Source organism: Magallana gigas, chromosome 6, assembly GCF_963853765.1.
Source record: "Magallana gigas chromosome 6, xbMagGiga1.1, whole genome shotgun sequence".
Lineage (NCBI taxonomy): Eukaryota > Metazoa > Mollusca > Bivalvia > Ostreida > Ostreidae > Magallana > Magallana gigas.
Genome location: NC_088858.1, coordinates 16,909,854 through 16,921,526, shown reverse-complemented (window position 1 = coordinate 16,921,526; position 11,673 = coordinate 16,909,854). Strand labels below are relative to the sequence as shown.

General features: G+C 33.8%; 3 protein-coding genes and 1 long non-coding RNA gene across 6 annotated transcripts; 1 reads left to right on the top strand and 3 right to left on the bottom strand.

Annotated features, from left to right (window-relative positions):
• Positions 1-155: 155 nt before the first annotated feature.
• On the bottom strand, positions 156-3,656 carry LOC105332114 (phosphatidylinositol-glycan biosynthesis class F protein). The gene is made up of 5 exons (XM_011434559.4): positions 3,368-3,656; positions 2,022-2,113; positions 1,664-1,780; positions 1,203-1,311; positions 156-568 (listed from the first exon to the last, which is right to left on the bottom strand). Exons 1-5 carry the CDS (start codon positions 3,620-3,622, stop codon positions 452-454), a joined length of 690 nt encoding a protein of 229 aa, XP_011432861.2. The 5' UTR covers positions 3,623-3,656; the 3' UTR covers positions 156-451.
• Positions 3,657-3,674: 18 nt separating this feature from the next.
• Positions 3,675-6,249, top strand: LOC117688812 (uncharacterized). The gene is made up of 3 exons (XM_034467300.2): positions 3,675-4,134; positions 4,514-4,754; positions 5,341-6,249. The coding sequence occupies exons 1-3, from the start codon at positions 3,819-3,821 to the stop codon at positions 6,149-6,151; spliced, it is 1,368 nt and encodes a 455-aa protein (XP_034323191.2). The 5' UTR covers positions 3,675-3,818; the 3' UTR covers positions 6,152-6,249.
• LOC105338168 (uncharacterized) lies at positions 4,418-9,374 on the bottom strand. 3 transcript variants are annotated; one of them, XR_010714549.1, is made up of 7 exons: positions 8,880-9,367; positions 8,450-8,619; positions 8,211-8,327; positions 7,434-7,646; positions 6,244-7,152; positions 5,372-5,492; positions 4,418-4,747 (listed from the first exon to the last, which is right to left on the bottom strand). XR_010714549.1 is itself a non-coding variant. In XM_034467298.2 (6 exons), exons 1-5 carry the CDS (start codon positions 9,274-9,276, stop codon positions 6,253-6,255), a joined length of 1,797 nt encoding a protein of 598 aa, XP_034323189.2. In that variant the 5' UTR covers positions 9,277-9,374; the 3' UTR covers positions 4,418-4,747; positions 6,244-6,252. The 3 variants fall into 3 exon arrangements, 2 of the variants coding, with proteins under 2 accessions (XP_034323189.2, XP_034323190.2); XM_034467298.2 differs by lacking the exon at positions 5,372-5,492 and having other exon boundaries at positions 8,880-9,374; XM_034467299.2 differs by lacking the exon at positions 5,372-5,492 and having other exon boundaries at positions 6,240-7,152.
• A 360-nt stretch (positions 9,375-9,734) lies between these two features.
• Positions 9,735-11,669, bottom strand: LOC136276073 (uncharacterized). Its single transcript, XR_010714550.1, has 3 exons — positions 11,130-11,669; positions 10,719-11,015; positions 9,735-10,604 (listed from the first exon to the last, which is right to left on the bottom strand). It is a non-coding gene; the product is annotated as an uncharacterized lncRNA (long non-coding RNA).
• Positions 11,670-11,673: the final 4 nt, after the last annotated feature.

Genomic DNA, 11,673 nt, shown 5'->3' with positions numbered 1-11,673 from the left:
TCTTGAACCCGACTTTAATTGGAGCTAAATATTGGTCAGGCCAGGAGAACCTGATAATTCTTTCATTGTCAAGGATATTAAACGTGTAGTTTCATTTTTTAAAATATATTTTTATTGTAATTTTAATGTATATTTCCAATCAATAAACAACATGATAAAGTGTAACGTTTTTATTTCAAGACTAGAGGTATAAAATGAATATAAAAAAATCCAAAAATATTTCATCATGAAAAACAAATCATTAAATATGACTACAAATACATTATGCAATATTTCAGTGAATTTTGTTCATGTAACAATTTAATATACAATGTGATGATGCAACACAACACAGACACCCATTTCCCATTTATACATGCACATATAAGCAAATTCTTTGTGTCCAGTAATAAATTCTGACTATCATTCACATGCATATGGTTGCCAATGAAATGGTTTTCTCCTTTTTCAGTTAGGTGACTTTGTGTTTCCTCAGTTGATTATAGCGAACACACAAATGAATTGCCGATATCACTAGCCCTGTCATGTAGCCGAGCAGATTCCCAACCATACAAGTGATTGGCCACTCCTGTGAGAAATACGGAAAAAAAACATAAAACAGTTTGAACATGTTGTTAGGCAATTAAAGTATCTTTCGAGTGCAGGGACTGAACAATGCAAAATGCTTTGGGGTTTTTTTTTTGAATCATGATGCTCAGATAGCTGCATGTCTGTAGCTCCTGGTCGTCCATCCAAATGTTTTCAAACCTGGATCTACAGAACTGCAGCTAGATGGTCAGAGTGTTAATGCAATCATTTAAGTCAATTAAAGTAGGTACAGTTGGTTGGAAGAGGGCAGGCAAACAGTTTTTAAAGGTTGTGCTGTGTTAGATGTATTCAACCAACATTTTATGTTTAATAGTGTGTATATAATAGGCTCCATACTGCCACCCTCCTACTAGCACTAGCTAGTGGGTTAATCCTTTAGCTCAGTCAGTAGAGCGTTGGTTTTTAAACTGAATGGTCCCAAATTGGAGCCTGGTGTAGCTCGATCATTCCTCCTCTTTTATTACATATATTTCACTTTTTCAATCTCCCTTTGAAATCTCTTTATTCATTTTTAAAAGTACAGATAGTTTTACTGTAACACATGTAATAGCTTAATGCAACCAGTACTAGATAGTTTTACTGTAACACATGTAATAGCTTAATGCAACCAGTACCTGCCAATCCCTGTCCCAATCAAGTGGTATAGGAAATGCACCAACCCAGGCTCCAACAATGGAGGACACAGCACTTATCTGTATGACAGACTCTGGTCCCAAATCTGCTCTGCAATTACATGAAAATAGACAATCCGGTATAGTCATGCAATTAGGAAAAACTTGTTATTGTAATGTATTTTTTGTTAAATTCTTTCATTGACAATTATTTAATTTGCAGGCTCAAAAAGATTTCACAGCGTCTGGGAGTTTAAATTCCTGATTTTTAAGAGACATTCACACTGATTGAAAATAGATAACAAGTTCATATTTGGAAAAAATATAAAATATCTAATTATCTATAACAAAAATACCCATGTTTTCCCCACAATTTACTAGAAACTAAGCAGACAAAATGAGAAATATATTTAACATTTATTTTGGAAAGTCATATGCCTTTTTGTCATTGATGTATTTCTTACCCATTTTGTGAGAATACTCTTATCCAGTTTGACACTGTCACCCCTAAGATGCACAGGCCTGGAAAAACAGCGGTGCTGGCCAACAAAGCTCCAAAGTGAAAGGTCTGAGAAATATTTCTAAAATACAAATTTTTATACTTTGATAAAAATTTACCACCTAGTCAGTCGGTACAGAGGAGATAGAGAGACATGTAAAATAATACTAAATACTTCAAGCATCAGATCAATGTTGAGTTCTTGCATTATCCTAAATTTGATTTGTTTGGTACGTACATTCAGGTGCCTACTTGTATGTTAATATCAACATGACATGTGGTAGAGTTCATCTAAAATACTTCTTGAATTAATTTGAACTTACTCAAAAAATGGTGCCCCATAAAGAACAGCTATTACATGAAAGAAGCATGTAGCTAACATATAGTAACAAGCCCCTTTTAAGATTGCACGAATCTGAAATTAAGGAAAAAAAGATGTTTATTAATAGGACTACAAGAAACATAATTTATGTCTATTCAGGAACGTATATACTAAGTTAGTATATTTACGTCCCTGATATTGCAAACAAACTCTTGGCAAACAGACTCAGGTGAACATGTATATAGAGCAAATGAATCTCGATACCAAATTGTGCCAGCACAATTCTACTCATAAATATTGTAGACGTATTTTTTTCCACGGGGTCATAATTCCGCGGAATCACAATATCAATTTAATCCGCGGGTATAAATTTACACGGATTCTTTGAATGAAAACAAAATCATTTGAATAATTATTATTAAATTTAGTTCTGAGCGATTTTCATTACAATTTAAATTTGTCTAACTTTGGACTTAAATTGTAAGAACTGTTCACAGTGAACAGTAATTATCGGTTGTTCACTGGTTGGTAGTCATAAGTTAGCCGTCAAGATGATACAACGACGCTGGCTAAAATCGTCTTGTGAAACACCACATAATGAATATTTACCCAACCCATGTCTAACATCTGAAAAATCTGTGGAAATTTCAGCAGCAAATGGGGCTGTCATACAAGTAGTGTTTCTTTTTTATCTGTTTATGCATGACGTATTTTTAAAGCCAAATAAATATTTTAATCTTTATTAAATGTCAATCACGGGTTCACGTCGTTTAAATTATGAGTTGATCAGTTTTATCAATTAAAAGTCAGAGCACAGAGGGATCTAAAAATTGCAGTAAAAACACGTGTCTTAGCGTGTTAATTGGGTCATTGAAAGACAGACCCGCTTTGGGCTATTTGTCATCTGACACGTGCCGTTATCCTCAAGCTGGGAGAAGTTTAAATTTCATGCAAGTAAATTTGCATGAAATTCGATAAAAACGATATACATTGGGTTACACGTAAATGCAAGTGTTATATAAAGTAGTAACTTCCGATTATCCTATTCATGTAATGCAATTTCAAAATTTCATTCCAAAATACACTTTAAGTACACAGGGAAAAAATTCCGCGGAAAATTTGTGCCCGCGTTCATAGCGTAAATTAATACCACGCGGACAAAAGTACGTCTACAGTATTAGGTAGCTATCAATGACATTTAATAATTACCCATAACACACATTTAGAAAAAAAAATAACACGACTGTGGTTATATGTCCTATACATGTCAGCATGATGTCACAAGAATAAACAATTAACCCAAACTCCTACATATTCTATAATCAGGTTCCAATTTTACAGCCTTACCCTATATGACAACGATTTCTTTATGAAGTTGCTCTTTTGTGAAACATATACCGCTATGAGCAAATTAGAAGTTAGAATGGAAGCAATTATAATCTCAGACGACCTCAAGGTCTGAGAGACGATGTCGAGTATTGTCTCCGTGTTCCATGGAAGAAATGTAAGCACTGCAATCAGCACAACCAGGTAGATATTTGATCGTATCGTAAAATAATAAACGTCTTTGGAAGGGAGCCGTGTGTTCATGGGCGCAGACATCTTGAGCTACGCATCACACCTCCGCGACAGGAGAGCATTTATGTTTACATTCGGCGCACCTCGGCCGATTCCGGTATCCTACATCAAACCTCGGATGTATGATGTGATTTGATATGTAGCTACGCCTTACATTTGTAATGCGGCCGTTTAATCACTCACACGGAAACAGTGCCGATTACAAAAATTAGTTCTCAAAATGGCGTCATTTGATGAGTGTATCGAGTTTGCATTAAAAAACTGTCCTCTATTTCAAGAAAAACACATAATTCTCAAAGAAAAACAGCTACAGACATTGAAAACACTATATGACGGAAACGACTGTATTTCTATATTACCTACAGGATACGGTAAAAGCATAATTTTTCAGTTACTGCCTTGGTTCACTCAGCAAAAACTGCAACGCGATAAACCTATGTGTGTGTTGGTCGTTTCACCTTTGAATTCTTTGATGATTGATCAAGTGATGAGCTTAAGGAAAGGGGGTGTTAAAGCCTGCTATTTGAATATAACAGGTATTTAAATATTTTATTTTTAAATATTATATTACTACGTCAGTACGTGCACTCTGTTTACTTTGACTATTTAAAACGGGTGTAAATACTTAACGGCTATTATTATTGTAAGAGATCACTGTTTTATGATATTTATTAGAGGATATTAATGAAAAATAAAGTCGGTTAAGATTAAGGTACCTTTTGTTATATGCTGTAAGTTTAGAGATGCAATGTTAACCTTCCTGTATGAAGTTGAATAATCTGTGGACAAGCCCTAACAAGATATTTTAACATTGTCAAATGATTGATCATTCTGTTATTTATATACCGATTTCATTTCATTATAGACAAATATAACAATATATAAATTAGTAAGTATATATGTCCCTCTTTCAAGGTACACATGGTATTACATATGAAGAAAGTATTGATGATGAAGAGGATATTGATTTCACTAGTTCAGAATGTCTGGAATCTGACGTTCCATTTGAACAACTGGCAAATGGAGAATTCATCTTAATATATTCTCATCCAGAAGCTTTCATTAAAACTAAGTTTTCCAGACTGCTGCGATCCAAATTGTACCAGGATATTGTTGGAGCTATTGTTGTTGATGAAGTCCACATGGTTTCTGAATGGTAAGATAAAGAATATATAGTATTTATTTGAGATCTCATCATGTCCAGATCTAGAGGGGTGGGAGCTTGAAACCCCCAGACTCCTTTGATTTTTTTAGGGCTATTACATTTATACAGTAAACATGGTAAAGAAAGAAACTATGTTGTTGGAAAATAAAGAAAACTTTGAAGGACTCGTGTCTAGTTGAGAATCACTAATGTACCAGGTATATGCACAAGGACAATCAGGTAAGACATGTGTCATGTAAATAATGGAGATGATCTAAAACATATTTGCTACGTAAGAGGGTTCGATTCCCTCCCTAGGCAGTTTTAATTAAGAGCTGGTGCAAAGAGGGCAAACAGCCTAGTGGCCCCACGTAGCCATGTATTTCATGTATATGTTTATAAAAGATAAAATGATCATACATGTATATAATGATCATTGATTGATATCCACTTTGTTTCAAAAAACTAATTTTTCATACTGTTATTTTTTTAAATAATTCCTTCTGCTTCAGCTGCATAACACTATTTTCAAATGATTTAACAAACTATTATTTTATGCTAAATTTTGTTTTATTTTTGGTTTAATTTCCTATTTCAGGGGAGATAATTTTCGCCCCGCATTTAAGAACCTTGGTGAAGTGGTCTGTGTGTTCGAGGATGCAATGCATTTACTCCTAACAGCAACAGCAACTGTGAGTGCCACTGAAACTCTTTCCAAGGTAATGAATTTGAAGGCACCAGTTGTGGTTGCTGAAAATGTGGACAGACCAAACATTTTCTTAGAAATTAGAAACAGATTACCTAATATTAAAAAATTTGAGAAATATGATGATGTGATCCACCCAATTGCACTAGAACTGAAGGAAAAAATGCATGCATTCCCAGTAACCATCATGTACATTGAAAATCTAGAAGCAATGGGATATTTTTTTCAATTTCTCATGTGTGAGCTTCAGGATAATGCTTATGATGGTGAACAAATCCCTCAAAATAGGATCTTTGGACAGTTTCATAAAGATTATCCCGAGTCGATGAAACAAATCATAATTCAAGAACTGACCAAAACCAACCCAAAGCTTAGGTTAATTCTGGCGACAGTTGCTCTAGGCATGGGATTGAATGCACCAAGTGTCGAACGTATCATTCATTGCAGACCGCCAACAAATCTAGAGAAGTATTTGCAAGAAATAGGACGTGCCGGACGTAATGGACAACCTTCTACAGCTGTAATGTTTTTCAATAAAAATGACATTGCCAAAAACCGAAAGGGAATGACAGAGGAGATTAGAATGTATTGTACTGAACAAAAATGTTTAAGACTTATGTTGGTTAACTACTTTGGTTTCGAAAATTTCATTTTTTCTGGTGAGAGAGAGAACTGCTGTTCAAACTGTAAGGTATACATGTAGAACTTGAATTTCTATTGTAAAGTACATGTAGTCCAATAAATTTTGTGAATAAATTTCCCATTAAAATTGATACATGTAAAATGCTTACTTACTAGACAGCTCTACTCTTGGTCCGATTCCTCATCACTGCTTTCTGGAACAGATATTCCTCGCTTAAGTCTTTGAATTTTTCTGTTTATCGCTTCCTTAAACTGGCATCTTTCAAAATCAAACGGAGATTTCTTAATTTTCTTAAAACTTTCTAGTGTCCGCCCTTCTGTGTAATTCCAGATCTTTAACGGAACAATAACTTTTAGAATACACTTAATATCTCCTTCTGATGAGCGTTTTCTGTGATGTGTATTTCTGTGGGAAATATTGGACATTTTATCAAAGTTATCAACAATATCCTGGATAACAGGTGCTGCTTTTGTGATGGTGTCAATGGCTTTTTCAGTTTTGTTGGACCCCAGTCCACGTATCAGTTCTTTAAGGACAAGAACTTCGTTCTCTTTTTGAAGATCTGCAGCCTTGTTTTCTCCTTTATGACCAGTCAAATTCACAAACGAGCCATACCTGACTTTCATAGCTAGTTTTTCTGTGAGCAGAACTTCAGTTTTTAGGATATAGTCAACACACTCTTCAAGATACTTTGATAAGATTGAGTGGCTGAAAAATATGGGGATGCAAAACTTTAATGTTATATTTGTTCTATCTGAGTCTCCCTCCTTGATTGCATCCTTAAATGTCAAAATAACAAAGTACCATTGAAGAAATTGAAAAACATAACTTTGTAAATCATCTCTGTCCTTTTCATTGATCGAAATCCTGACTGGAATCCTTCGATTCAACATGTTTAATTCAATATTAACTCCTTCCTGTGCATCCTCCAAGGAAACATTGAAAAGAACCTTTTGATTGTTGATGACTAACTCAAACTTGAGCATTTTCCCTTCTCCAACAGTACTATTCACGGTAAATTGTGAATTGAAGATTTCTACATTCAGTGATACCTTGGGCTCCTGAAAGGAGACATTAAATATGTTTAAATATGAGTCATTCTATAACATTTGCTAACATCTTATTTAACCTGTCAATTAAACTTTGTATGATACATGTATGTGTTACTATATCTATATACCTTACTGAAATATGGTATCAAGAAATGATCTCAGTGACATTATTTATAGTCAAACTATTATTAATTAAGATTAGATATGGTAAATGTGGTATCGTTTTAATTCTAAGGCACCCCAATGTTTGCTGACTGTGTTGAAAGTATGTATACTATACTGGTATTTACCAGTTTTGGAAATGTACAGATGAGGTCCTCAACTATTTCACCCATGATAGTGTGGAAAACTTCCTCCTTATACTTGTTGTGCATGAACTTAATATTTCTATTCTTCAGAAGGGGATGTTGAGGTTCTGCATCCAATGTCTCCATACCAAATTTGTTCATGATAAATGATAAGAGGTAGGCATTTCCAACTGTCAGAACAAAATCTTCGTGAGCCTAAAATAGATTATTTTATGCACTGTTATGTCAAAGAAGAACAATACTTATTTTCTCCCTCGTTTCACTCCTCCGAAAATAAATATTTTCTTGACTAATTTGTTGAAAAACAAAAACAGATTTTTTTTTTAGGATTGGTGCGCTCGTTACAAATCGCATTTTTAATATACATACGACATACAAATAGATGGCAACACAAAATATTAGTTAATCTCAAAAAACATATTTGGGTCAGGGCGGGAAGGGAAAACCAAAGACAACCTATACTACTTTGTAACGAACGTCGCATTAATCGAATACTCCCCGGGAAATCTATTTATACTGAGAGCGAAAGCGCTCGTGCATGAAAAAACCAGTATTGAAGTAAACCAGATAATACGAATACTAACGGAAATAAACGAAGTTAAAAACGTAAAGAAATAAATATTGTAAAACAAAGTTGTTCTGTATACTCAACTGTAAGTAACATTTGAAATTACATTATTAAAATTAAACACATTGTTGGACACTGCATGTCAACAGCAAATAGACTTTAGAATTTTAATTCGGTAATTACTGATATACCTCAAATCGACTCTTGACATTTCCATTGACATTGCTTCTCTCAATGATGAGTTTCAAGTTATACAATGTTCCTTTGTCCCTGCCACTGCTGGTCTTGTAAAACCTCTTGTACATTTTCTAAATTTCCAAGAAAATGATACTAGAAAACTGGCATATTACCAGTAAAAGAATGTACATGTATTAATTGTTAGAAGAAAAAAAACCATGTTGATCATTAATTTTATAAGATATTTTTCTACCTCCAACAGATCTTGTAATGTATGAAACATTTCCACAATAATTGGTTCCATATGCTCCAATCTATCTGCAGCTGTCAGTGCACCATCTTGACATGCCTTTGCTCCCTGCAACCTGACTCTGGTCAGTTGGTCACCTCCAACTGGGATCTTCAGTTTGTCCAAGTCATTAGCTAAATGTTTGTTAAAAAAAAAACTTGAGCTAAGCGGGGCCACTAGGCTATCTGCCCACTTTGCACCAGCTTAATAGCCATTTATGCCTAGGGAGGGAATCGAACCCTCATACATAGCTCAAGTGTACTACTAAATAAGCTTATTAAATAATTCTATCCCAAGAATATAAATTTAAAATTTGTCTTAAATCTAATTTTGGAAAACTTAAAAGAAGTAAATCAAATACATTAGAATTGATGACTGGTGATGAATTTCTTACCTCTTCCACCTTTTGTATACCACTGCAAAATTTGTTTTTCATAGGACTTCATAATCTGAATGCAATCAGAGTAACATGTCTCATTCTTCATTAGAACTGGCATCCAACAGACTTCAGACTTTTGAGACATAGCATCATCTTGAACATGTTCAATATGCTGTGGAAGAACAGACTTCATCCATTCAAATTTTGATGCATACATACTTATGATTCTGCCAAGTAAAATTTGTAATGACTTCTTATATACAAGTTCTTCATCAGAAGTTGGAACAAAGTCTTTCCAAGTGATGTTTCCAATATCTTTCAAACTTTTTGTGTTATCCAAATTCTCTGTTTTAATCCGGTCAAAGACAAAATCTGATGCAAAAAAGTGATAATCCCTATTTTTATTATCCATTCGGATATCATTTGTAGTGACGTAGATATCAAGATTATCACCATTGATTTTTCCATCTTTTCCTTCAGAAACCTTCTCTATGATTCGAAAATCAGAGAATTCTGCAAAGTGTTTTAATAAATTTCTCTTTGTCTCATGTGATAAGGTAAAGTGTACCTTATTAAGTCTTTCTAAAAGCTGAAAGTTTTGAATAAAAAAATTATGTCTTAAAAAAATATTTCAAGTGAAATTAAAAGACTAGTTTTTTTATAAATGGGATGGTAACTTTTCATCTAGTTATTTGTTACATGTACCAATATGTGAAATTGGTCAATAAATGATATTCACATACATATATTATAATATTATATTCATTATCAATTTTATCCTTATTTAGAAATTAACATGTGTCTTTCGATATCATAATGGGCTCATGATATTAACTGAACATGGATGCTATAAAAGAACATATTTCCTGAAATACTTACAGCTATATAGACCATCACAGTGGTAGTCTTCAAAACATCCCAGTTTTCATAAAATCAAAGGTATAAAGGAACTAACTAATGAAAATTGAAAATAGCATAACAAAATAAGTTACACATATGCTCCCTGACATTCACACTTCCCCCCTCTCCCTCACAAATGATTGAAGATTTAATTAATTTTAATGGTAACTTTCTAATTACATTGTTATTTTCAGATAATATACTTGAAAGGAAGTAAGGTTTAATCAAGGTGAGTGCTAACGGTGGTCTCATAATCATATTTCCCATCAGAATCCCTTGCCTTTTACAAACTGGTTCAGGGAGTATATCTAGGTTGTTATCATAACAATATATATGAATGAACAAGGTTAGTAATAACAAAATACAACAGCTGCCTGATCAATCCATTTTCATTGTGTGGTTAATCATTTCCTATATATATAATTATATACATTTTAAAAATTTCATTATTAATAGAGATTAAATGCAAACAGAGAGTTATAGATGTCAATTTATCTCCTTATTTGAACCCCAATCTTAGAGGCATTCTCAAAATTACTTAAAATTATAAGAATTTCAAAACTAAAATAAACCATATATGGATTTATACTGGACAGCCAAATATTGCAACATGCATAACTTGCTAAATAACAGCCGGCTAAATAGCAGCTGAATAAGCCATAATATGAACTAATGCATATGCAGGTGAACAAATAAATACCTTATTATCTGCATGGTATCTTATGCACAAGGCTGTAAAAATGCGTTGCACAGCACAGGCCTTCACATTGTGACAGTGGAGTATCATGCCATAGATTGTTGAGATTGTGGCAAGTTTTGACTCCATGGAGATCTTATCACCTTTATTAATTGTTATTGAAACAATGACTAAAATACTGCTAAAACATATTTCAAAAAGAAAAAGAAATATGAAATGAATGTTTTTCCCCATGACATCCAAAGATAATAACCTACCTATGGCAGAAAACAGCACTTGAAAAAGTTCAGGGCACTTCTCACTCATCTCAATAGCTATGTCCTTAAACCAATTCCTCTTACAGAGTTCACCTGTTTCCTTGGTAAATAATACACTTTTACCAAATCTGCTAACCTGTTCAACCGAGTTACATATACTTTGAGACACATTAACACTGAACCTCTCCATCATTTCAGAAATTGTTACTTTGTCGTCCTGTTCTTTACTCTGTACTAGTTTAGGCCTACAGTATCCATGGTCAGGTGTTTCTATTATCTGTGTGTCAGTTGCTGCTTCTGATTCAATTATAAAACTGTGAGTGAATTTAAAGCTGATGGCATTGATTCTGTTATATGCTTTTTATGTATTGATTTTCTGATTCTATTGAAATTGCTTTGATTCTGACTTACCTGAAGTGTTAAATGACAATTTTTGTTTGGATTTTTTGGGCTTCCTCTCCTCTTCCAAACTGATGTGTTTAAGTTTCTCCACAGAATGTTCAATTTGCTCTGCCACAGTTGATTTTAGAGTTGATGGTGGTGTTTTGGGCATACGTTTTTGTCGCCTTTGCACATTGTAGTGAAATTGACAAATGTTGTCAGAACACATTTTCTTGAACTCAATTGCATTTTGACATTTAAGTACACAACTTTCACACACACACATACTATGGAGCAGAGATAACTCTAACGTCTGCCCGGTGAATTGCTGAATTTTTTTCACATAATCCTCTTTAGTAGCTTTAAATTTGGTTAGACAGTGTAGTCTCTTACTTTCATTTTTACACAATAAACAGAACTCCGATTTCCCGATTTCAACTATAGTTTTTACCGGTGTTATGGGCGCCGCCATCTTTTTTTAAAAGTAGTTCCAATATGGTGACGTACGTCATACAGCCGAGGTTAGATGAGGTACGAATCTGCCGAGGTGTGCCGAATGTTATGTTTATAAACA